Source organism: Bos indicus x Bos taurus, chromosome 25 (genome assembly GCF_003369695.1).
Source record: "Bos indicus x Bos taurus breed Angus x Brahman F1 hybrid chromosome 25, Bos_hybrid_MaternalHap_v2.0, whole genome shotgun sequence".
Taxonomy (NCBI): Eukaryota; Metazoa; Chordata; class Mammalia; order Artiodactyla; family Bovidae; genus Bos; species Bos indicus x Bos taurus.
Genome location: NC_040100.1, coordinates 4,021,490 through 4,048,451, shown reverse-complemented (window position 1 = coordinate 4,048,451; position 26,962 = coordinate 4,021,490). Strand labels below are relative to the sequence as shown.

General features: G+C 44.0%; 1 protein-coding gene across 6 annotated transcripts; it reads right to left on the bottom strand.

Annotated features, from left to right (window-relative positions):
• Nucleotides 1-866: 866 nt before the first annotated feature.
• On the bottom strand, nt 867-26,212 carry ZNF12 (zinc finger protein 12). Of its 6 annotated transcripts, none has more exons than XM_027527506.1 (7): nt 25,733-26,212; nt 24,692-24,756; nt 21,049-21,175; nt 20,460-20,555; nt 14,413-18,346; nt 13,787-14,070; nt 867-1,818 (listed from the first exon to the last, which is right to left on the bottom strand). In XM_027527506.1, the coding sequence occupies exons 2-5, from the start codon at nt 24,704-24,706 to the stop codon at nt 16,494-16,496; spliced, it is 2,091 nt and encodes a 696-aa protein (XP_027383307.1). In that variant the 5' UTR covers nt 24,707-24,756; nt 25,733-26,212; the 3' UTR covers nt 867-1,818; nt 13,787-14,070; nt 14,413-16,493. The 6 variants fall into 6 exon arrangements, with proteins under 6 accessions (XP_027383307.1, XP_027383308.1, XP_027383306.1 ...); XM_027527507.1 differs by having other exon boundaries at nt 13,787-13,877; XM_027527505.1 differs by adding an exon at nt 24,900-24,975 and having other exon boundaries at nt 13,787-18,346; nt 25,733-26,188.
• Nucleotides 26,213-26,962: the final 750 nt, after the last annotated feature.

The window sequence follows — 26,962 nt, the reverse complement described above, 5'->3', positions numbered from 1 at the left end:
ACGCCAGGCGGTTTCCCGTTTTCTTAGATTTGTGGTCTATTGCCTCTCGCTGCGCTATCGGGCGCAGCTGTCCGGGGCCGGGGGCACTCCAGCCGCGGGTGGCCTGCCGTTGTAGAGGCGCGGCCGGAGCCTCCGGTAGCTGTGTGTTCTCAGAGAGGCTGGCCCCGAGATAGCTTCCCGCTGAAGTGAATCAGTCTCCAAGGCTCTGTTGGAATAAGGCATCTCTACCGAGGTCAGGAGGGGGCTCCGCGAACCTCACCGGGAAAAACCCCCTGCCTTCCATGCTCGGATCCGAACCCCATCCGAGCTCCAGGAGAGCAGCGGCAGAAACCCAGAAAAGGAGTGTGTCGCTCAGGGGAAGAGAGAAGGGAGCTGGGGACAGGGACGGAAGGCATGAGAAATGTGGCCGGTGTGGTGGGGGTGCTGGGCGATTCTCCCCTCCCTTCATTCTCCACTACTCCTTTCCAGAAGCTGGTCAGCTTTGTAACCATGTCCGGCATCTGTAGTTGCTTTTCTGTTGTTACTACTCTCAATCAAGAGTAGCAGTAGTTTCTGGAGGGTTTGCCAGGATTGTGTATTTTTGTCTCATTTAACAGAAGGGAAAAAAACTTGAAGGGGGAATTGACCGGTGAAGAACCAGTAAGAGGCACATTGAAGTCCTGGCTTGTGCTTTCCACATGATCACACAGAAACATGTTTCCTTAAAAAAAAAAAAATCCTTTTGAGTAACAGCAAGTTAGAAGAAACAGTTTTGTTTTGTTTTTAAACAAAACACCTAAGTTTAAGGGCCCTATCCCTTAAACTATGAGGATTCTCAGACTCAAGGGGTTAATATCTTGGTAGTAAAACAGTTACACAAAATAGCCTTTAGGTTTTCTCCTCTGCAATATCAGTTTTAATGAAGGCATCATATTTTGAGACACTATCATTTGCTCAATAATTCTGCTTTAGATGTTTCTGTGTTAGTGGGCAGGGTTGTAAGTAGTTAAAGCAGTAAGTTAGCCTTGCTCTCCTTCTCCAGGATCACAGTTACCCAGCTGGCGTGTGGAGCATCAAGGAGCTCTCATCATCCTGTTGCCTCTTCCTCCTCTTCCAGGAATGCCTTCCTAGGTTTGGACAGTCTTCCAAGAATAACAGAAAATGAGCAAATGCCAGGTGAAGTGTTTCTCTTCCCTGTTCCCTATTTTGTTTTCCAGTGGATTTCCGGGCGTTTTATTAGTCTGTTCATATATTAAGATGGAAAAGTAGAAACAGATAAAAAGCTACCAGAATGGGGTTCATCCTGTCCTTCCTGCCCCTCACCTCATCCTGGGTGGCATCTAGACTCTACTACCTTTAAGATGTCATCATTTCTTTTTTTTTAATTTCATTTTTTAATATTCTATTCATGCATTTACTTTTTGGCTGTGTTGGATCTTCACTGCTGCATAGGCTTTCTTTAGTTGCAGCAAGTGGGAGCTACTCTAGTCGAGGTGTGCATTACGGTGGCTTCTTTTGTTTCAGAGCATGGGCCCTAGGGCATGTGGGCTCAATAGTTGCAGCTTCTGGGCTCTAGAGCATAGATTCAATAGTTGTGGTGCATGAGCTCAGCTGCTTCATGGCATGTGGGATCCTTCCAGATCAGGGATCAAACCTGTATCCTCTGCATTGGCAAGTGGACTCTCCACCTGTGAGCACCAGGGAAGCTCCTTGTTGCTGTTTAATGTAAATGTTATGGCTGCGACAGAGATTGCATGCGTGTCTTCACTGGCTCCTCATTGTCTTCAGTGGCCACACCTCCCACCTGTGGAGGCAGAAGATACCCCAGTGCTTTCTTCTCTGCTGGGAAGAAGACAGTAGATTGGTTACATTTAAACATTTAATGAAAGAAAGATAAGTTAAGCTTATCATTATTGTGTGGATTAAGAGAATGTATATATTACTTCAATGCTAGAAAAGAAGGCAAAAGGAGAAGGGGGTGGCAGAGGATGAGATGGTTAGATAGCATCTCCGATTCAATGAACATGAATTTGAGCAAATTCTGGGAGATAGTGGAGGACAGAGGAGCCTGGTGGGCTACAGACCATGGGGTGACTTGATGCACATGAGTTTGAGCGAACTCCGGGAGTTGGTGATGGACAGGGAGGCCTGGCGTGCTGCAATTCATGGGGTCGCAAAGAGTTGGACACGACTGAGCGACTGAACTGAACTGAATAATACCTTACTACAGGAAGAGTATTTGTAGATATAATTTGTCTCCTTTAAGCTCCTTGAAGGCCAAACAAAAAGGACTGATTTAACTCAACAGTCTTGGCAAGCTGGGACAATTTCAGATGCATGGTAGGAACTTCAGTTTTTGTTGGAATTAATAAGTTAATACATCATCTGGATTTTCCTATCACAATACCACTTCAATCTATAACCACAAAGCAGCGTGCAGATTGGCAGCCTGTATAATATTTATGGTAAATTTAAAACATGTTAAGAATTATTTTGCGTATCTTTCATGTCACTCAGTACTGATCTCTTTGGTTTGAATAGAAGTGTGCTGGCCAAGGACCCATGTCATTCAAGGACATGACTGTGGACTTCACCCGGGATGAGTGGTGACAACTGACGGGTATCAGAGGACGCTATACTGGGATGTGATGCTGGAGAGCTACAGCCACTTAGTCTCTGTGGGTGAGATGTCTTCTCTGTGTAATGCCTCACTGTTTTTCTTTCATTAGCTGCCAAAACTTATGAGCCCTTGGTTAAGCTTTATGATATTAGTGTGTTCATCTTACGGGTCAGACATGTTTGCTTGGGCACAGAAAGCTTGCTGTTCTCACCTTCCAAAAGAAAGGTTCAAATGGGCACCTTTCTCACGTGACTCCTGAACCTGCACCTTCCTCATCCTTCAGGGGCTCTGATGTTCAAGAGGCTTGTCAGAAGTCTTACCCCATGTCTCACTCACAGGGTACTGCACTGCCAAACCAGAGGTGATCATCAAGCTGGAGCAAGGAGAAGAGCTGTGGCCATTAGAATTCCCAGGCTGGAGTGGTCCCGGTGAGTTAACCATTATCAGGTGGAAAAAAAGAAGCCAGTGGAAATGTAGACCAGGTAGCTTGGTTCAGAAATTGGGACCTTTGGTCTCTGTGTCAGTAATACTCTTCAGGGGCCTCAGACCTTTGAAAGTAACTGAATGGCAAGCCAGCCTGCCTCAGATAACCCAAACTGTACTTCCATCCCTCTTAAAACACCAGTGCTTTCCTTTCCTGCCTGCCTGTTAAGGAAGGTGACCGTTCTTGTTCCCAGCATCGACCACCTGCCTGCCTCTTCTTAGACCTTTGTTCTTGGTTTCTCCTTTTCTAGTATTCATTTCCCTCCATGGACTATTTTCTTCTCAGTCCTGCCCCTGCCCAGGCATTCGTTTGTTCATTCTGCAAATATTCCTATCCTGTGCCACCCATGCTCTTGGAGCTGAAGATACACTGATAAACCAGCACTTTCCCTGAGCTTCTGGAGCTTACACACTTTTCTCAAGTAGAAATATAAACAAGTCTTTTTACATTATTCTACTTAGTTTTTATTTACTTTCACTAGGATGTAAGCTTCATGGGAACAAGGTCTTTTCTCTTTCATGTCTGTTTCCACTGTCTCATATAGTGTGTTTAGCATTTAATAAAAGTTTGTCAAATAATGAATTCCTACCAGTCATAAGAAAAAGTCCAACAGCCCAAGAGAGAAGTGAACAAGATACATGAAAAGGAGACACAAATGGGAAACAAAAACACAAATGATAAGAATATCTACAACTCTGTTGGTAATCAGAGAGAGAAAAAGTATCACAGTGAAATAGCATTTTCTATCCTCAAATTTGCCAAAAATTATGCCATTGTAATTAAGATGTTTTAGCAAACAGTTCTGATCATTCGATCACTCTGTCTTCTGGGAAGTTTGTTAAGAACTAGGCTTCCTACGTCCCTTCCCTTTAACGCTTCCTCAGTACCCATCTGTTACTCAGTTAAGCTTTTTGCTTTACCCAGTGACTGAAAAATTCCACCTCCTCCATCTCAGCCTTATCCGCCCTCTATGCTGCATTTTACCTGAAGTGTTACAGTTCTTTCATTGTCAGTATGGCAGAGACTAACCCTGAAATCTTTTCTTCCAAAATGTAAATCTCACATTCCTTGTTTCCACTTACTTAGGCTCTAACACTTTTCTTCTCCTGTATCTGACGACCACAGAAAGCACATGTAGTACTGATCTCTCCCTAGTTTCTCTTACTTTTTAATTTTCTTTTGAAAACTGTCTTCTATACCTTATATTCTTACCTTCCAGTGACCTCACTCAAAACCAGAACCTTATTCTCTGAGGCCTTATTTCATTCCTAATTCTAAGTATATGTTTTAAAATCTAAAGCATCTGTTTTGTCTTGTTGCTGGCCTTATATAAACCTAGGGCTGCCCTCTATTACTTAAGACTCCTCTTCTTAAATACATCAAGCCATATTCATCCTTTTTTGCTGATGTTGTCCAAACACTTGCGGTTAAGTTCATACATATGTCTTACCCACACCTACACCTGTTTTTGAGGTTTGCCTTTCCAGACCCTGAAGAAAGGGTTTAGGACTGTGCGTGGTGTGTAGTTAACGCTTGTGTGTTTTATACTAGTTGATGTTTGAGCTCAAGTTCACACCTGTTCTGAAGTGCTTTGTACTCTCTCCCCTCTTAGAATTTGCATTTTAGTTAGTGGCTGAGCGACAAGGACTCAGACCTCACCATGCACTGTGACACCGGAGAGCATGTGGGGCCTCTTTTTTTTTAACTTTTCCTTCATTTGATGGGTAATACATAACAGATATGCTCATCTCTTAATACTCATAGGTTTGACTGTCTATTCAGAAAGCATTTCCTAAGTACACAGGCCTATGCCACTTACTTGCAGATTCTGATTCATAAGGCATATAGATTGACACCGGGCTATGACAGTTTATCCTCCATGTTTTGAATAAAAATTTCCAGGTAATTCTGGAATGGGGGAGGGATAATTTAGGAGGCTGGGATTAATATACACACATTTACTGTATGTAAAATAGATAACCAACAAGGACCTACTATATAGTACAGGGAACTCTGCTCAATACTCTGTAACAACCTATATGGAGACAGACTCTGAAAAAGAATAGATATGTGTTTATGTATAGCTGAATCACTTTGTTATCTGCCTGAAACTGACGCCACATTGTAAGTCAACTAAACTGCAGTATGAAATAAAAATTTCCAGATAATTCTGATACTATTTGAGATACTACACATCTACTCAGAGGGACTCAAAGGCAAGTAGAGATACAATAAACCCTGCTAGAAGCATAGGATGTAGTTGGGAGAGAAGAACAAAATGATGTGATATATATTGAAATTCAGTGTTATCAAGTATTATTGGATAAAGTTAGTTCTTTCCATAGTGTGTTAATAAAAAAATATAGGCAGTAACTACTTTAGTGTTGGAGAAAATGGAGTTTAAGAGGCATCATTTTTTCAAAGTATGTGAGGAAAGGAGGGGGAGAGAGAGAAGCAGAGGGAGAGGGAAAGGGAGATACATTTCCTGGAGGACTTCTAAATTTTTGTGGAAGCAAAGCTGAAAAGCAGACTACTGAGTGTAAAAACCTGTCAGACTGTGACTTGTGATTGGGAGTGAATATTTTAAAAAATATTTTATCATGTGTTTTTGTAAGGATATGTTGAACAAGTACTATGTCGTATTTTCCCATTGGCTTATAGGTAGTGGGCTCTATCTGAATACATAAATGTTTTATCCCGTACCTAAGATTTCCCCTGCTATGTCTTCTGACATCCATGTATACTCATATTCCTTGTTCTACTTCCTATTCATGGTTTTTGTTGGCGTAATCAACCAGTTATCTGTGTGTTTCCTTCAGCTATAGTTTCTTCTTTTAAGTTCTGATGGTCTTCTTTGTAAAACAGCAAATCTATGTGTGTTCATTATAGTTTTATGCTTCATTTTCCAACGTAGCAGATATTTTCTATTTTTCCTTTTTCTGATCAAAAGAGAAAGTATATGCTCAGGATTTCATCATAGGAGCTTGGGACTAAAAAATTAGAATCACTGATGTAATAAATTATATTTACATAAGAAATGTGTTAGCTTTTTCAAGTACACCTAACTTTTCTTATTTATGACCTTATAGACAAAGGCCACTCAGTCATGTCTGGCTCTTTGCAACCCCACTGACTAGTCTGCCAGGCTCCTCTGTCCATGAGATTCTCCAGGCAAGAATTCCGGAGTGGATTGCTATAACCTTCTCCAGAGGATCTTCCCAACCCAGGGATTGAACCCTGATCTCCTGCACTGCAGACAGATTCTTTACCATTTGAGCTACAGGAAAGTGCTAAATCTCATCCCACCATTGCTGGGTGGACAGAATGATCTCTGTTCGCTTCCAAGGCAAACCATTCAATATCACATGAATCCAAGTCTATGCCCCAACCAATAATGCTGAAGAAGCTGAATTTGAACAGTTCTATGAAGACCTACAAGACCTTTTAGAACTCACACCCAAAAAAGATGTCCTTTTCATTATAGGGGACTGGAATGCAAAAGTAGGAAGTCAAGAGATACCTGGAATAACAGTCAAATTTGTCTTTGGAATACAGAATGAAGCAGGGCAAAGGCTAACAGAGTTTTGTGAAGAGAACGCATTGGTCATAGCAAACACCCTCTTCCAAAAACACAAGAGAAGACTACACATCACCAGATCAGACTGATTATATTCTTTGCAGCCAAAGATGAAGCTCTATACAGTCAGCAAAAACAAGACTGGGAGCTGACTGTGGCTCAGATCATGAACTCCTTATTTCCAAATTCAGACTTAAATTGCAGAAAGTAGGGAAAACCACTAGACCATTCAGGTATGACCTAAATCAAATCCCTTATGATTATACAATGGAAGTGACAAACAGATTCAAGGGATTAGATCTGATAGAGTGCCTGATGAACTATGGATGGAGGTTCGTGACATTGTACAGGAGGCAGGGATCAAGACCATCCCCAAGAAAAAGAAATGCAAAAAGGCAAAATGGTTGTCTGAGGAGGCCTTACAAATAGCTGAGAAAAGAAGAGAAGCAAAAGGCAAAGAAGAAAAAGAAAGATATGCCCTTGCTGCTGCCAAGTCACTTCAGTCGTGTCTGACTCTGTGCGACCCCATGGACTGCAGCCTACCAGGCTTCTCCGTCCATGGGATTCTCCAGGCAAGAATACTGGAGTGGGCTGCCATTTCCTTCTGCAGTGCATGAAAGTGGAAAGTGAAAGTGAAGTCACTCAGTCGTGTCTGACTCTTAGCGACCCCATGGACTGCAGCCCACCAGGCTCCTCCATCCATGGGATTTTCCGGGCAACAGTACTGGCGTGGGGTGCCATTGCCTTCTCCCATACCCTTGCTATATCTTGCTATTCTTTGAATGCAGAGCTCCAAAGAATAGCAAGGAGAGGTAAGAAAGCCTTCCTCAGAGATCAACGCAAAGAAATAAGAGGAAAAAATAGAAAAGACTAGAGGTCTCTTCAAGAAAATTAGAGATATCAAGGGAACATTTCATGCAAAGATGGGCACAATAAAAGACAAATGGTATGGACCTAAAAGAAACAGAAGATGTTAAGAGGTGGCAAGAATATACAGAAGAACTATACAAAAAAGATCTTCATGACCCAGATAACCACAGTGGTGTGATCATTCACCTAGAGTCAGACATCCTGGAATGCAAAGTGGGCCTTAGGAAGCATCACTATGAAAAAGCTAGTGGAGGGGATGGAATTCCATTTGGGCTATCTCAAATCCTAAAATATGATGCTGTGAAAGTGCTACACTCAGTATGCCAGCAAATTTGGAAAGCTCAATAGTGGCCACAGGACTGGAAAAGGTCAGTTTTCATTCCAATCCCAAAGAAAGGCAGTGCCAAAGAATGTTCAAATGATCGCACAACTGCACTCATCTCACACGCTAGCAAAGTAATGCTCAAAATGCTCCAAGCCAGGCGTCAACAATATGTCAACTGTGAACTTCCAGATGTTCAAGCTGGATTTACAAAAGGCAGAGGAACCAGAGATCAAATTGCCAACATTCGCTGGATTATCGAAAGAGCAAGCAAGTTCCAGAAAAACATCTGCTTTATTGACTACAACAAAGCCTTTGACTGTGTGGATCACAACAAACTGTGGAAAATTCTTAAAGAGATGGGAATACTAGAGCTCCTGACCTGCCTCCTCAGAAATCTGTATGCAGGTCAAGAAGCAACAGTTAGAATTGGACAAGGAACAACAGACTGGTTTGAAATCGGGAAAGGAGTACGTCAAGGTTGTATATTGTCACCCTGCTTATTTAACTTCCATGCAGAGCACATCGTGTGAAATGCTGGGCTGGATGAAGCACAAGCTGGAATCAAGATTGCTAGGAGAAATATCAATAACTTCAGATATGCAGATGACACCACAGCAAAGAAGAACTAAAGAGCCTCTTGATGAAAGTGAAAGAGGAGAGTGAAAAAGTTGGCTTAAAACTCAACATTTGGAAAACTAAGATCATGGCATCCAGTCCCATCACTTCGTGGCAAATAGATGGGGAAACAATGGAAATAGTGTGAGACTTTAATTTGGGGGGCTTGGAAATCACTGCAGATGGTGACTGCAGCCACGAACTTAAAAGACACTTGCTCCTTGGAAGAAAAGCTATGACCAATCTAGACAGCATATTAAATTAAAGCAGAGATATTTCTTTGCTGACAAAGGTCCATCTAGTCAAAGCTATGGTTTTTTTAGTAGTCATATATGGATAGGAGAGTTGGATTATAAAATAAGCTGAATGCCAAACAATTGATGCTTTTGAACTGTGGTGTTGGAGAATACTCTTGAGAGCCCCTTGGACTGCAAGGGGATCCAACCAGTCACTCCTAAAGATCAGTCCTGAATATTCACTGGAAGGACTGATGCTGAGGCTGAAGCTTCAATACTTTGGTCACCTGATGCAAAGAGCTGACTCACTGGAAAAGACCCTGATGCTGGGAAAGATTGAGGGCAGGAGGAGAAGGGAACGAAGAGCATGAGATGGTTGGATGGCATCACTGGCTCTATGGACATGAGTTTGAGTAAGCTCCAGGAGTTGGTGATGGACAGGGAAGCCTGGCATGATAAAAATGTTTCAGATAAGAACTCTGATGAAATTAACATACGTGGGAAGTTGCTTCTTGGTAATAATCAAGAGGATACTCATCCTGGGAAGCATCCAACAACCATAACCAAGATGGGAGACCCTTGAGTCATAATGAGGACCCTTGTGGGCAACAGAAGATTTGGCCTTGGGACCACCTGTGGAAGGTCATGAGTGCAGAGTAGCCACCTCCAGTGAGGCAGCCACCATCCCACCACAGAAGACTCAAACAGAAGAGAGTACCCAGGATTATGAGGAACAGGGAGGGGCAAGATACCAGTGACAAGTCAGCTCTCCAAATCCAGCAGGAAATGCACAAAGGAGAATCACTCTGAAGTTAATGAGTATGACACATCAACCCTCTTTCAACATCAGGAAATTAATGTAGAGAAAACCCACAAATCTCATGGAAATGAGAATAATTTCAGCAAGAAGTCCCATCTTACTTAACCTCATAAAACTCACGAGAGAAAATATTTGAATGTAGTCACATCAAGAAATCTTTTTACCAGGAGTCCCACCTCACTGAACATCAGAAAACACACAAGAGGAGCCATGTGACAATAATAAATGTGGGAAAACCTTCCAGAAAGCACAAGACACCATCCAGCAAAGAACTGATGCAGGAAAGAAAACCTGTGAATGTGACAAAGCCCCTGGGAAGTCAGCCATTACCAACCAGCAAAAGAAGCTTCAGCCATTACCGACCATCAAAAGAAGCTTCATGTGTGTGATGAGTGCAAGAAATCCTTCCCTCAGATCTCAGCCCTAAAGCTGAGCCAGAGTACTCACACGTAAGAGAAGCCCTACCAGTGTAAGGATTATGGGAAATCTTACACAAAATCAAACTTCAACCATCACCAGAGAATTCCCACAGGGGAGGAAAACAGGAGTGTAAGGACTGTGGGAAATCTTTCTGTGTGAAATCAAATCTAACTAAACATCAGAAGATGCATACAGGGGAGAAACCTTTCAAATGCAATGACATGGGAAAACTTACTCAGGTCACAATTTGCTGATCACCAGAGAACACACACAGGGGAGAAGCCCTGCAAATGTGATGAATGTGGAAAATCCTTCTATTCTGGGTAAATCAGCATTGCACCTCCACCAGGGTAAAAATACAGAGAAGAAACCCTATAAGAGTACTAAATATGGGACATCCTTCTGCTCTAAGTCAGCCCTAAATTATTCATCAAGTCTCTCATACAGCAAAGTAACCCTATGACTAATGAGTGTGGGAAAACCTTCTGTGTGAAGTCTAATTTCACTAAACATCATAAAATTCACTCAGGGTTGAAACCATATGAATGTAATGAGTGTGGCAAATCCTTCTCTATGAATTTGACTCTCTGTCCATCAAAGAACTCATACCAGGGAGAGACCCCATGGGTGCAGTGAATGTGAGAACTCCTTCTACAAAAAGTCAGACCTCACAAAACATCAGAAAACACACGGGAGAAACCACACAAATATAATGAATGTGGGAAAGCCTTCTATATGAAATCAGCCCTCATTATACACCAGTAGACTCACAGTGTAGAGAAATCCTTTAAATGCAGTGAATGCGAGAAGTCATTCTATGTGAAGTTGCTTCTTAATAGTCATCAGAGAAATCACACAGGAAAGAAATGCCATGTGTGTAAAGTATGTGGGAAAGCCTTCTCTATGAAGTCAAGCCTAACTGGTTTATCAGAGGACACACTCAGAAGAGAAATACTTCAAATGTAATGAATGTGAGAAGTCAACCCTCAGCACCAGAGAATACACATGGCAGAAACCTTAAAAATGTAAAGAATGTAGTAAAACTTTCTTTCAGAAGTCACACCACACTTCACATCAGTGAATACACACAGGGAGAAACCTTATCAATGTGAAGAATGTGGGAATAATTTCATCCAGAAATCACATCTCATTGAACATCAGAGCACACACACTGGAGAGAAACTCCATGGGTGTAGTAAATGTGTAAAATCTTTCTGTTTTAAGTCAGCCCTAACCATGCATCAGAGGACTCACACAGAAGAGAAGGCTTATAAATGTAGTGAATGTGAGAAACCTTTCTGAAATCATACCTCACTGTGCATCAGATAACTCACACAGGCAAGAACCCCTTCAAATGTAATGAAATGTGGGAAAAGGTTTTATGTGAAGTCAAACCTCATTAATCATCAGAGAATCCACACAGGGGAGAAGCCCTATGAATATAAGAGATGCAAGAAGTCCTTCTGTATGAAGTCAACCCTCACAGTACACCAGGAAACACCACAGGGGAGAAGCCTTATGAATATAATAATATGGGAAATCCTTCTACAAGAAGTCAACTCTAAATATGAAGTGATTCACACACAAGAAGTATCCTGAATGGCAGCAGATGTGAAAAATATTCCTGTGTAGAGTCGTATGTGTCATACCTTTGAGATTTCATGGGAGAAAACTTGAGCTCATGTACATCAGAGAGCTCATTAGGAGAGAGGGTCTCCAAGAATGTTATTTGTGGAGATGGGGTGGAAGCAAGGTTTCTTTGATTTTACCTTTTTATGAATTTTTAAACTTTGAACAAATGAGTGGTTTACATATTCAAAAGTAAAAAGATTCTAAAATTGAAATCAACTTAGTATCAAATTGGCAACTTGACCACACAAAAGAAGTGATTCTTTGAAGAAACTCTGCACTCTATGTTATGATTATACATCCTTAATGGAACATGTTTGAGGACAAAAATGACAGCCAAAAATTATAAAATCACTCATCAGTTTTCTTCCTGATAATATTGCTGTTTATTTGAATCTATTTTGTGTACATTGTAGGAGAAAGCTAAAAGAAATTATAAAAGTTACTAGGAATCAAAACTTCCAGTTTAAGAGATAAGACAACCATAGAAATCAAAGAATTCATGTGACCTCCCTATGATGATAAATATGAATCAAAAAATATTATTCATTTAAAAAATTACTTATTTCATAGCTTTGTCCACTGAGTAACACCTCCCAGAGTGGTGAGCAAAGTCAGTTCCCAACATTGGCCCCTACGAAGAACCAGGACTCCTTGGAGAAAGAGCTGAGTCTAGGTCACACCCAGTGTGTACAAGGTGAGCCTGGGCCTCCTTGGTCAAAAACGAAGCAAGCACTAATCAATGGGAATGTGTCAGAGGTCAAATGTGAGTCAAACATGAGGCAATGTGACGGCACTCCCCTAGTTGTGCAGGCTGGCTCTGTGTTGGGTACGTCTTTAGTGCTTGACCAGGCTGGTTCCACTCTGCCTTAGTCTTCACTTCCAGCTTACAGAGTTGCTAGGTGAGTGCATAGGGACTTTCCACATCTTTTCTGAGTCATGTCCCACCCTGCACACATACAGTGTGCACATGGAAGCTTTTAAAAGCTCTTATCCCCACACACGTCAGCTTCCCAACCTCTTCCTTCCCCGGCTTCTCAGTATGTCTGCTGCTCACCTTGACTGTTATCCTGCCCCAGGTTGCTGCACCCAGTACTTGTGCCTTTAAATGCCTTTGGCACCAGCCCTCTGGGAAGACTGCTCTGAGCCCAGGAGACAACAAAGGTAAGCCCTGCTCCCTTCTTACAGACAGTGGCCAATAGGTGAGATGCACAGCCCAGTCCTATGGGAATGAAGTCTGATTCTTGCCTGCCCCAGAAGCCTGTACCTGGAGCACCAGTTGTCACCCACTGGCTGCTGACCTGAGGTGTGGGGGGATGTTGGCTGAGCAGCTCTGCCAGAAAAGGCACAGGTATCATTTAGGCAACTGAGCCATAAAATTCTGGCTAAAACTGAACAGAATAAAACATTATTGAGGATTTTAAGTGTGGGTCTTTAATTTTCCTGTGTGTATGTCTTCAGTATTTCTGGAGAAGTCCTGGGCACAATGTTAACTGTACTACTCAGCTCAAAACATATCAGTGTTGGTTTCTGTGTAGACCCCATTCTTTCTTCATGCCAAACCCCAGTTCCATCCCTTCCCTCACAGGCACTCACTGATAAAGGTAGGACCTTTAGCACTCACCATTGTAACTTCTGTAAGGGTTTGTGTGTAACTTTAACTGATATAAGCATTGTTTACTTGTATGACATCTCATTCCATCCATTTTTTCCATTCATATCTAAAACTGCTAATTGGATGTGCTACATGCAAGTACAACACACACTCTGACTGCTAGACACCACCCCAATGCATGATCCACCTTTTACCCACCTCTTCTAGTGATGGTCACCTAGGATACCTCAAAATCTTGCTGTGGTGAAACTCCCTGTATACACATTCTCTTGTGTATAGAACTTCTCAGGGGTTTATAAACACAGGGACTACTGCACGATACAGCATTAAATTTAAAAGGTATGTCCAGGTCAGTATCATTTTACACACTTCTGCAGGATACAAACATTACCAGTCACCAGGATAGAAACATTACCAGTCACTGCAGTGGAATAAAGAAGAGAGGGTCACTCCATGGCCTCGGAATATTGCCCTGGTGTTAACAATGGTCTTCATTTTGACCTGTTTGAGAGGCCAACCAATGAACCACCATTTCACTAACACTAGGATGACGGGGGGTGGGGGTGGGTGGGTGAGAACCTTGGAGAATCTCTCACCTGTAGGTGCTGGGAGGGGTCAACCCCTGGCTTAGCCCCTGGAAATCCACTGGGAGTTCCTAATCTGCTCACGCTCCACAGGATGAAGTCACTGTGCATATAAAGAGCAAGCATTTGTGCTCTGCCACAATTCCACATTCACTCCTTGCTGCTGGATGGGTGAGTGGGCCATCTCCCATGGTGCCTTCTTTTGTGAATGCAGGTCTTGCCAGGAATAGTTAAAAACTTTTCAAATATTGCATTTCATCCATCAAATATAAGACAAACCATTACTTTAAGTACCTCTAAGGAAGAAAAAACACCAGTTAAATTAGACTGTGTTACACTATTTCAGAGATGTAATAGTATGAAAACACTGGTGTCTCTGAAACAATAGAGAAATTCTACAACCGTATTACTGAAGAGGCAGTTGAGGGCCACATACACATGTATAGGGCCCTTTGGTATCAGGCACTTCGTAACAGAAAAAGAACATGGTAAATCATTTATAACCTTTCCAAATATTTTACTTAAAATGCATACCGAATACTTAAGCTACTTCCCATTAGTGTGGGAAACCTTCAACAAGTATACTATGAATATATAGTTCCTACATAAAACTATACACTGTACCAGAATCTTAGTACCTGTTATACAGCAGACTCAAGATCATCTAGACAAATCTGATGGAAAAGTGATGAGCAAGAAAAACAGGAGCCATGAGTGACAGAAACACGTGAGAAACAGCATCTCATCTCTGCAGAAAGGGGTGGATGACTCAAATGATACAGGCTATCAGGCTAATCACTGGAAAAGAAACAGAAGTGAGTCCTTACCTTACGCCATATATCATCAACAACACGGTAGCAATGACCCATGAATAACAAATTAACCTAAACAAAATTTATGTCATGCATTATGGAAAGAAAGATATACCTAACATCATATCAGGCTCCAAAAGTTCTTAGGTCAGTAATGTAAAAATAGAGGAAAACATACACATTGAATTGTTTCAAGTTTTCTAATACTCAAATATTTGAGTGATATTTACACCAAAATTTACAGAAAATAAGATCATCTCTGTATCAACACCTCAAAAAAAGTGATTTGCCTAAAGCCCACTTGTCAATTGCTCTATATCTTTAGTTATCACTAGAAGCAACCTAAATCAATCTACAATTCAGTTTTTCACAAAAGAAACAGTCCAGAGATAGAGTGGCTACACGGCTGGCTGGTTCAGTAGCTCAAGAGCATCATCCAGGTCCCAGGTTCTTCCAGTCTTTCTGCTCTGCCATGCACAAATTATAACCATCGTTGAAAGACACAGCCAGATAAGGAAACGTTGAACAGGATCCCACTTCACCTGGCATGATTCCTTGAAGCTCTGAAGAAACCTTTTCCAGAAATAACCTGCTCAAGATATTTTCTTTACCTGTCTAGCATGGGGTCCTCCGAATAATCTAAACCAATTACTGGCTATGAGAAAGGGATTATCGTTATTGGTTGAAACTAATCAGGATTTATCCCCTGTTCCATCAAGAGGAATGGATACCCAGACTTGGGCAGCCAAAAACAAGGAATGAGTGACTAGGTTGGTCACTCAGCAACACTAGCTACAACCCATACGAACCTGCTCTCTCAATCCATTCAGGAAGGAACAAACCATGGTGCTTAAAAACACCATCGTATCAAATAAAAATACAGTTAATTTCTGGGTTACATAGTACATGTGCTCTACACACTTACAAAGGCATCTAAATAAAAAACAGTAAGTGAAAAAAACAGATTAAAATGAGACTATTTTAAGTACATTTTTTAAACCGTACTGATTGCAATGAGTCCTACAGCTGTCCCTTACTACAGAGACTTGTGGCATTAACCATTTTAAATTATCTATGCAATTTTCTACTTTATGCACAGATTTTTATCTCTTGCTGATTCAGATACAGTTAAAACACTATTAAAAACATTGGTTTCCTTATGGAAGACTTACTTCATTAACAACAATAAAATCCATTTATAAATGCTAGGGAAGAGCACAAAGAGAAGTATACTTCATATCTTTCAAATATTAGTTCATTATCTATACATATTTAGATGCTAGCATAGTGGTCCTACTTAAAATACCTTAGAAATTATTCTAATAAGGATACAATGCCTTTTCAAACATGATTCAAGCCGAACATACAACTCCTGTAATGCAGCATCCTAAAAAGCAAACAGAAACACCCAAACACCCTCAAGATCCACTCAGTGTGAGCTTAATGTTGCCATGCTGCCATCTTAATTAGCTACCCAGCGATTTTACAGCTTCTATGTACATAAGGAGCATGTTTATTCAAAACAGCCATCCTCTGTGGTTTCTTTTTTTTTTTTTTACAAAAGCTTGACATTTTATCAGAAACATAAATTTTAGTTTCATAATTTCCAACAGAATGTTTTCCACGTTCCTTGAAAGATATCCCCTTGGTCTGAATTCCCTGATATGTAAAAGTTTGAATTCATAGTGAAACTATGTTCAATTTAAATACTGATAGATTTTTACTCCTGTCAGCATGTCATGTGGCCTAGTTACAGCTGAGGTTTCCAACCTGCAAACTTTCAGGTTCCAAGTCTGACAAATACAGGTTTGTTCACACCCACCTGTATGAACTCTCCAACTCAGGATGGTAGGAGTTCCTTATTCATTATATGGAGAGGGTTCTGCGACGTTATAAGAGATCTGACTTCAGAGAAGCCTTCCCACATCAAGTACATTCATGTTCCCTCTCCTGTGAATTCTCTGATGGCTGTTGAAGGCTGATTTGTGGTAGAATTTTTTCCCACATTCGGTACATTCATATGGCTTCTCTCCTGAGTGAGTTCTGTAATGTACAGTGAGGTATGACATCCGAGAGAAGGCTTTTCCACATTCGTTACATTCAAAAGGTTTCTCTCCTGAATGAATTCGATGATGTATAGTGAGATACGACATCTGAGAGAAGAATTTGCCACACTCGTAACACTCATAGGCTTTCTCTCCTGTGTGTGTCCTCTGGTGTCTGTTGAGGGCTGAATTCTGGCAGAAGGTTTTCCCACATTCGTTACATTCGTAGGGCTTCTCTCCTGAATGAATTCTGTGATGTATTGTGAGGTATGACATTTGCGAGAAGAACTTCCCACATATGTAACATTCATAGGGCTTCTCTCCTTTATGTATCCTCCGGTGTCTACAAAGGGCGGAATTCTGGTAGAAGGTCTTCCCACATTCGTTACATTCGTAGGGCTTCACTCCTGAGTGAGTTCTGTGATGTATGGTGAGGTACGACAACTGGGAGAATAACTTTCCACACTCATTGCATTCATAGGGCTTCTCTCCTGTGTGGACTCTCTGGTGTCTCATGAGGGCTGAGTTAAGGTAGAAGGTTTTCCCACACTCATTACATTCATAGGGCTTCTCTCCTGAATGAGTTCTGTAATGCACAGTGAGATATGACAGCCGAGAGAAGAACTTCCCACACTCGTTGCACTCATAGGGCTTCTCTCCCGTGTGTGTCCTCTGGTGTGTGGTGAGGGTAGACTTGCGGCAGAAGCACTTCCCACACTCGTTGCACTTGTAGAGTTTTACGCCTGTGTGAATTTTCTGGTGGTCATTAAGGGCTGACTTCTGGGAGAAGGTTTTTCCACAGTCATGACAAACGTAGGGTCTCTCTCCTGAATGTGTTCTCTGGTGCTGTGTGAGGTGTGTCTTCTGGCAAAAGGCTTTTCCACAGTAGCTACATTCATAGGGCTTCTCTCCTGAGTGAGTTCTCTGGTGTTGAATGAGGTGTAACTTCTGGTAGAAGGTTTTCCCGCATTCAGTACATTCATAGGGCTTCTCCCCTGTGTGTGTTCGCTGATGGACAGTGAGGGTGCCCTTCTGGCAGAAGGATTTCCCACACTGATTACATTCGTAAGGTTTCTCTCCTGTGTGAGTCCTCTGGTGGATAATAAACTTGGACTTTTTACAGAAGGATTTCCCACATGCGTTGCACTCATAGGGTTTCATTTCCAAATGAGTTGTTGGGTGCACACTGAGGTTTGACATTTGGAGAAAGGCTATTTCAGATTCGTTCCACTTGTAGGGTTTCTCCTCTATATGGTTAACAAACACTGTATCCTTCTGAAAGGCTTTCTGGCATTCGATATATTCAAAGGGTTTCTCCAAAATGTGAATGTTCTGATAAATACTTTCTTCATTTAGAGCATAAGCCTCCCTGTTTTGGTTCAATTCATAAGGTTTATCTCCGAGATGAGTTTTTTCAAGCTTCACATGGAGAAGTGATCTCCCACAAGCACTACATTCATCAGGTTTCATTCTTGCATAGCTGCCATCACTACTAATATATTCTGAAATAGACTTTAAACTCTTTTCACATGAATCACACTGATAGGATATTTTTCTTGAAGAAACAGGGCTTGTTTCCACATTACAAGTCTTACCAAGACCATTACCTCTCCCTTCAGGCAGGGTTTTGTTGTTAATGGATTCAGTTTGCCTTGAATGTTTGTCTTCATTTTCCTGGCTTCCCTCCATCAGATCATGAACTTTCCAGACTTCTTCTAAAAAGAGGCAAGATTAACCAATTTTTATGCAACTTCCTAGGTAAGAAATGACATGTGACTTGTACACAAGCATTTCATTGTGGCACAGGTGCTAGCTTCTTGGACAGGTGAAAACCATTCCAAGTGTATTTCTCCCCCTTATTATTTTGGTTTGGAATGAACTTGCACATGCACACACACAAGCTCCATGATCTCCAGTGGTGAAGAAAGCTGATAAAAACAAGCGGTAAAGAATCCACCTGCAGTGCAGGAGATACAGGTCTGATCCCTGGGTCAGGAAGATGCCCTGGAGGAGGAAATGGCAACCCACTCCAGTACACTTACCTGGGAAATGCCATGGACAGAGGAGCCTGGCAGGCTACAGTCCATGGGGTTGCAAAGAGTCAGACATGACTGAGTACATGCACACATTAATATTTCAAAATTTTGTTCAAAGCTGAGTACAGAAGGTAAAATAAAACGTGGAGCAATGATCTGAAGACAGAGGATGCTGGATAAATGCCTGATTCTTAGATATGAAAGGGCTCACAGCAAACAGGTCAACTGATGGGGGAACAATGAGTTTAGCTGTTGCACAAGGGCCAGGAGGACTGTGCGAGAGGCAGGTCTCCACTTCACACCAAGTCGTTTCATATCGCATGGAGATAAAGAGCACAGTCTACGGTGCTACCACCTACACTGAGATGGTTTGGTACCAACTATGCCCCAGTTTATATTCAATTGCAAGTCTCTGCTCCTGTTGTTTTACTAAATTTGCCTGACTTCCAGCCTTTGATCTACTCAAAATCTATCTTTCCTGAGGCAAAAACCTGAGAAAAGATAGGTTTCCTCAGAATCTATCAAAACTTGAGGAGGGTGGGTGGAGAAGCCCAAGCAAAAAACACGGTCAACAGATTTCTTGATCAGACCTAGATTTTTTTCCTAAAGCATCACCTTGAGATGGAGTTGAAGTCGAGGGAAGGAAGAAACTGGTATTAGAGCTGAAAGTGAAAACTCTAAGGAGGGGTTGAATATTTGAGTTCAGACTTAAAGAATGTGTAATCTGGACAAATAACCCACACCTCAGTGAAACAGAAGAGACCTTTAGAAGTGTGGACCAAATGAAGTTTAGGAAACAATAAAAAATTATAATTTCTGGGCAACATAGGGACAATATTGTATGATTCTAAAAGGAAGAGGAATTTAAACTGCCTTTAGGAATCAACAGGGAATGGCTGTTGGCTCATCCTGTGAGACTAGTGATAAGATGGATTCAGAAGTCAGGGGAACACATCTTGCAAATCCAATGAGATTTGCACTCTCTCAGGAAACACTGAACCAGCAACAGGTAGACAGAGTAGCATGAAACACATAAAAGCCTTAAATACCTGAGATAGGAGGACCTTCTAAAGAGCTTGTGGAATAAACCACCAGAGGGTGAGGCAGACCCTTCAGGGATGTTTCTGGAGGGGGCAGGGTGGGGGTGGTAAATGAATCAGGACTCATTTCTCTGTCTCCTACTTGACTGAGCACCTGCTCAGACACAACATGATTCAAGACACTGCCGACAGAACAGAAAGTAAGAGACAAGATGAAAGTGAGCATCTGGTGGAATAGGGAGACCCTGTTATGCTATCACCAAACTCCAGCAGGAATGACCAGCGCCTGTGATCAGGACAGCACAGGTGAACTGAGTTCACTGGTTTATGCACAGGATGGGGGTGTGAACTCTGACCTCAAAGAAAGAGAAGTGAGAAGTGAAGCCAGGGACAGAAACAAGCCTGAGGCATTTCATGGGAAAGAAGAAAGAAACTAATGAGAACATGGAGAGTCAGGAGTTATCTCTAATGACAAACGATATATATTCCTGCCAACAAAATGCCATAAGAAGTTCTGAGGTTTAAGAGGAGGAAGGAAGCGAGCAGGTTTTGATTCAGAGCAGAAACCAGAGTGGGAAGCTCTACCAACACAAGCTGCTGTGGGGAAGGAAAAAGCCTTAGGGAGAGAGATTCGAGTTGCCGGAGTGCAAGAACAACTCTTCAGTCACTTCTCAGGTTTGGCACCATTAAAAAGCTCCAGGGAAAAACACTCCTGAGTGACCACCCTCCTTACTGCCACCCCCCTCACACACCTGGGTGACTCTGAAGCAGGAATTCTCCTTCCACCACCCACGGCTCTTCTCCTTGCTCCAATTTGGTGATGACTTCTGGTTTGATAATGTGACACCCTGTTAACAGATACAAGAGAGAACTTGAACTTGGCTGCTGGGCTTCCAGATCTGTCATGTAAGCAAAAGGCTGGCTTATGAGCTACAGGAGAGAAGTGCCATTGGTGCTGTGCCAGAATCAGAACCTACCTTGAGGTAGAGACCACATGCCCCACCTGGTACCCAGATGATTCCAGTTGTTCTGTCAAGTTCAAAGTTAAAGTGTGTGTCTCTGTGTGTGTATACTTGGTCAGCTGACTCTAGGCAACCCCACGGACTGCAGATTGCCAGGTTCCTCTTTCCAAGGGATTTTCCAAGCAAGAATACTGCAGTGGGTTTCCATTTCTCCAGGGGATCTTCCCAACCCAATTCAGTTTCATAAGATCGAACCTGAATCTCTTACACCTCCTGCACTGGCAGGTGGTTCTTTTACCACTGTGCCACCTGGGAAGCCCACAAGTTCAAAGTTAAAACCATTAAGTTAGAGGGAAATCTCATTTCTCTCTCTCCTCACCCACAGAGATGAGGTGGCTGTAGTTCTCCAGCATCACGTCCCTGTAGGTCGTCTTCTGCTCAGGGTCTAGGTGCTGCCACTCCTCCTGGGTGAAGTCCACGGCCACGTCCCTGAATGACACTGACCCCTGTAATGGCACCATAGTGGGAACTGGGTGACATGGAGCAGATACACGGGGACAAGAGCTCACCCAGCTCACTGGTCAAGTTTACACTGTGTACCTTTTCTATATTATGGGCCTTATGGAAGGAAAATAAATATAATATACTGCCATGAGTTTGCTCAATGTACAGGAAAAAAAGAAAATACAGCCTTACACTATGAGCCAGCAACAGTCCTGAGGACGAGACCAGCAGACAGAGCCTGTGCCCTCGAGAAGCACAGGCCTGAGGGCAGTGTGCAAACCCAAGAGGCACTGTGATCCTTCATTCTGCTTACAGAACACTAATAATACCAGTTGGTTCTCTTTTGTCCTCCCCAGCCGCTCCTTGACTGGCTCCTCCTCTCCTCTGGGTCGTCCTCAAGCCATCATAGGGCCCTGGGGCTCAGTTCTTTTCTTGTACCCTTGGCTCTGATGGTGATCCCATCTTGCCTCATGGCTTTAACAACCTGTGCTGTGCCATGTTGTGCTTAGTCGCTCAGTTGTGTCCAACTCTTTGCCACCCCATGGACTGTAGACTCCCGGGTTCCTCTGTCCATGGGGATTCTCCAGGCATTAATAACCTTCTACACTTCAACATTTCCCAATGTTTATCACCAGCCCAAGCTTCTCTTCTGCTCCTGCCCTGAGCTCCTCCTACAACTCACAGAAGGAACCGAGTTGTAGTATTCACCAGTTACCAAGGCGATGAGCAAGCCAGGCAGCACATCCCAGTTCCGTATTTTACTACAGAGATAAGCCTGCCTCGACCTGACCCTGGCCTGCCCACAAGCTATTGGAAACAGCTTGGTTCGTCCCGCCCTAATGCCCAGCCAGGTACTTGGAATCCCTTCATCCCCCAACACATTCCAGGGAAGGAGCTCACTTACTGCTGAAGAGGGGCACAGAGCACACAACAGAACCGGAAACTGCCATACCCAGACCTGTGAGTGCGGATCTTCTGAGTTAATTCACACTCACTCACACTCACACAGTCATTACAGCCTGTTTCCTCCTGTACCATCACCTCTAGAATACAGACAATAATGGTGCCTGTCACATGATACAGATCAGTACCAAACAGGCTCTTTCACGGAAAGCACTTAACACAGTTCTTTGGACAAAACATGCTTTTCAATACCTGCTATTACTGTTGATTATCTACTGTGTATTTCATCACTCTGCAAATTAGAATGAATCAGAAAACACAGAAATAAACTTAAATAACTAAACATAATGGGTCTGTTAAATTTATGCAATTGCCCAGAAAAGTTTACAAAACAGTGCCTGTGTGTTAAAACCAATAAGGTTCAGCTGCTCTCAAAAGACAGAGAAGGCACTGGCAACCCACTCCAGTACTCTTGCCTGGAGAATCCCAGGGACGGGGGAGCCTGGTGGGCTGCCGTCTATGGGGTCGCACAGAGTTGGACACGACTGAAGCGACTTAGCAGCAGCAGCAGCAGCTCTCAACAGAACATGGAGACAGGAGTGGTTAGGAGGAGTTAAGGAAACGAGCTCGTCAAGCTCAGGGTCTATTAGAGACGATGATGAACTCCTGATGTTGACTGAAAATCAAAGTTCTTGATTGTGAAACAATCGAAGAGGCAGAATGGCTCATGTCCCCTGACCCCAAGCTCTACACGCCGAGATGACTGGGAGCCAGACTTTGTTGGCCTGGGAAGGCTGAGGCTGCCCTGCTGCTGCTGAGACATACCAGCAGAAGTAGTCACTGCCCAAGGCAGACCGAGATATGTACAGCACTGCCCTGGTCTAGCCTGGAGAAACCTGTCTCAGACAGCAACAGCAAATCTTCCAGAACTCAGCCCATATTCCAACCAGACATCACCAGACATACCTGTGTCCGACCCCTGAGGACTGGGGGGTCCACACGTTCACACATTAAAGTCTTTACCAAGTGCAAGAGAGTGGCGGACGCAGTGCCCAGAACCGGAAAGAGAAAGTAAGAACCAGAAGAGAAGCACGAGACCAATGAATTCCTCCCTCCTCACCTCCACTCACCTCCTTGAAAGAAGTTGTACTTCAGTACTGACCAAGGAGGGTGCTCTTATTCACTTGTGTGGATAAGACTAAAAATCTTGTGATTTTGAGAAATTTTTGAGAAATTTTTTTAAATGAATAGTATTCAACCTCTCAAAATGAAAAAAATTAAAGAATTATATGCTATTGCTGGAAAATCAAGTAAAAAGACAAAAAAACTTGGAAAACAATGTTCACTAACATGACTCCAACTGGAAACATTTATAAATACTTAAGGCTACTCTGTTAGTCAATAAGACAAGCAAAACAAACCAGTACTGAGACAGGAAGACGGACTGTGGACATGAACAGGCCCTTCATATAAAAAGAGAAACACACCAGTCTGAGAAGACCACATACTGTACGATTCCAACTACGTGACATTCTGTAAAAGACAAAAATACATTGACGGTAATAAGATGAGCAGCTGTTGGGGGCTGGGGCAGAGAGAGAGACAAGCAGGAGGTGCCCTGGGTTGTTTCTGGTGGCAAAGCAGTTCTATACTGTACTTCTTTGGTGGCTGAAGGCCATTCACTACACACTTGTCAAGACCTGAACACAGAGTGACCCCTAATATAAACTACGGACTCCAGGTGGTAGGAAGGTATCAACAATTGATAGGATGCACCGCACAAGTGTGAGACGATAACAGGAGGAAACCAAGAGGGACGATTATAGGGAACTCTGTACTGTCAGCTCAATTTCCCCATAAACCTAAAACTGTTCTAAAAAGTCTATTAATTAAAAAAGAAGAAACAGCTTCTAAACCTATGAAAATGTTCTCAACCTCACTCATGACTGAGAAAGAACCCAAGGGCGTGGACGTGCACTACGTACTGGGGCCCAGGACCAGCGGCAGTGGGAACTCACTGAGGCCTCCCCCTTGCCTGTCTGCCATCCAGCTGGAGCCCCAAGTCCCCCTGACTTGATTCCCCCACCCATCTCCCACCACATATCACATCAAGGAAACCTTTAACACCCAAGGATAAGTGTTTGGAAAGGACAACGTAAGGCAAGCAATAGATGGTCTTTGTCACTTTTTGCAATGAATGTCAAGAACTCAAGCCTTGTTCTGTGACTTTAAGACCTCTGGAGGATCCTGGAATCTACACATAGAACTTGCCAGAAACACTTGGTGCTGACCTGCTCTCTATGCTTTGTCTAACCCTATCTTTTACCTATTCCTACTTTTCCATTTTAAATTCTGAACTATTGGGCCTCCTAAAGTGTTATTACAAATCAGTGAAAGTGCTAGCCGCTGTTTGGAGTCAATCCAGGCTCCTCTATCCATGGAATTCTCCAGGCAAGAATACTGGAGTGGGTTGCCATTCCCTTCTCCAGGGGATCTTCCTGACCCAAGGATCCAACTCGGGTCTCCTACATTGCAGGCAGATTCATTACAATCTGAGCCACGAGGGAAGCCTACAAAATGGAGAAGGGAGTAAATAAGTAAACAACAAAACTCACCAGAGATTGATTCATTTTCCCCTGCTCTCGGAATAACTTGCACGACTGTGAAAGCAGAGGCGGACCTGAAGGAGGAAACGCAGGTAGTGAAGCGAGCCAGGAACAGCTAGTGTGAACGAGCCCTGCCCAGCACTTCACTAGACACTTGTGGGAAACCCGCCCTTTCACTTTCCAGTAGGGCTTAGTAAAACAAAGACTGAGTACACACCCACAGGCCTGTAACTCCCACATGATTATGGTACTGCAGGGAAAACACTTTTTCATCAGTGGATGAACATGGAATCCTATTAAAATAAAATTCCATCATTAAATATAAAATGATAAAAATAAACAATTACAGTTTTACTAACTCTGTCAAGATCAGAAAATCCACAAGATGCTCTGAGTAACGCGATACACTCAGGTGCGGCTCAGTCTTTCAATTATTTGTACAAACTTAAACGCAATGCTCAAAAAAGATCTCTTATTAAGAAACTAACAGAGCACTTGCCCTAAGAGTTTGATATTGCTAACGATCCCATCTGCAGACCTAGTGACCTGGGACAAGTCACCTCCCTTCTCAGGCCCAATCACCGCCTCCCTCAACTGAGGCAGCGGGACAGACGCCTCGAAGACTCATCCCGCACTAACTACACGGTGCGAGTCCACCAGGCAGAACCCGCGGAGGAGGGGGGCGTGGCATGTCAGCGGAGGCTTAGATTACAAAACCAAGTGCGGATGAGTCTTGAGAGACACGTGCAGGATTGCAAGAAGGCGAGAGAAAGAGGAGGAGGGGCCTCGGGGATGGAGGGAGAGGTGGACGCGGCACGTTCGGGCCAAGCCTGGGGCCCCCACTGCCTCAGGACACCCAGAACTCACAAGCCCCAGCTGAGCCCCATCGGAGCAGGCGGTCCTGCCCTCCAGCCCGGCCTCTCGACCCCGGCAAAGCGGTCAAACCTTCTCAGTCGCTCTCTCGTGGGGTCCGGAGCGGGCTCCCCAAGCCCTGCTCTCCGAGGGGCGCAGGATCAACAGCCGCCTGGAGGCCGCAGACGCACCACCTACCTCGTCGGGACTCGCTGACCGGCTCCGGGCTCCCCAGGCTCCGGCCGGGGGCTGCTCCTGCGGCGCGCTCCTCTCCCCGAGTCCCTCCTTTCCGCCTCCCGAGGCCTCTGGGCCCGAGGAGCCAGCTCTGGGCCTACGGGACAAGCTCCCTTCGGGCCAACGTCGTTCCCGAGGCTTCACCGTGTCGTGCGCTGCAGACGGTCGGGACCGGGCCCCGCCGCTCCTTAGTGTCGCCGCCGCTAGCCCGGCCTCTCCGACCCAGCCCGAGGGCTCCGGGGCTCGAGCTCCGGGGTCTCGGCTCCAGCCTCCGCCCGGCCCGCGAGAACCCTCGCGTGCACAGCCCGCGTCCGCTGGATGCCAGCCCTGCCGGACGGCGTTCCAGTCCCGCAGGCCCCGGAATCCCCGCCCGCCGGAGGCCAAAGCCTGGGAACGAGGGCGAGCGGTGACCTGGCCAACGACAGGAAGCAAAAGCCCCGGTGCGCGTGCGCGAACACGCACACAGAACGCGGAGCCCCAACGCCGGAGGATGCCGGAAGTCCGGGCACCGGGGCCCGCCCCCGGGAGCAGGACAAATAGCAAGACTCTATTTCCCAGAACTCTCCGCGCCATGAAATTAGGGAACCTCTTAAATGTCTCCACCTCATCTGGAGGTGAAGCAATGCTGTGCGGAAAGGATGGACTCTCTGAACCAGGGAATCAATATCAGATCAGATCAGATCAGTCGCTCAGTCGTGTCCGACTCTTTGCGACCCCATGAATCGCAGCACGCCAGGCCGGAATCAATATCCCATTTGTTAACTCCTGTTAGGCGTCAAGGAAAGATAGGGCCTCAGGTGGGGTGCTGTGTGATTGCCTCCTGGATCCCTGGTCATTTCCCTTCCCAGAGGTATTTTAGGTTAGATCTGAGGATCTCTGACAAACCAGAGAGGGGAAGGAGTGTATCCTGTTCGGTGGTGGTGGTGGTTTAGTGGCTAAGTCGTGTCTGTCCACGAGATTCTCCAGGCAAGAATACTGGAGTAGGTTGCCGTTTCCTTAACTGAAATACTAACAGTTCAGTTCGGTTCAATAGCTCAGTCCTGTCTGACTCTTTGCCACCCCACAGACAGCAGCATGCCAGGCTTCCCTGTCCATCACCAACTCCCTGAGCTTGCTCAAACTCATGTCCATTGAGTCGGTGATGCCATCCAACCATCTCATCCTTGGGAGAAGGAAATGGCAACCCATTCCAGT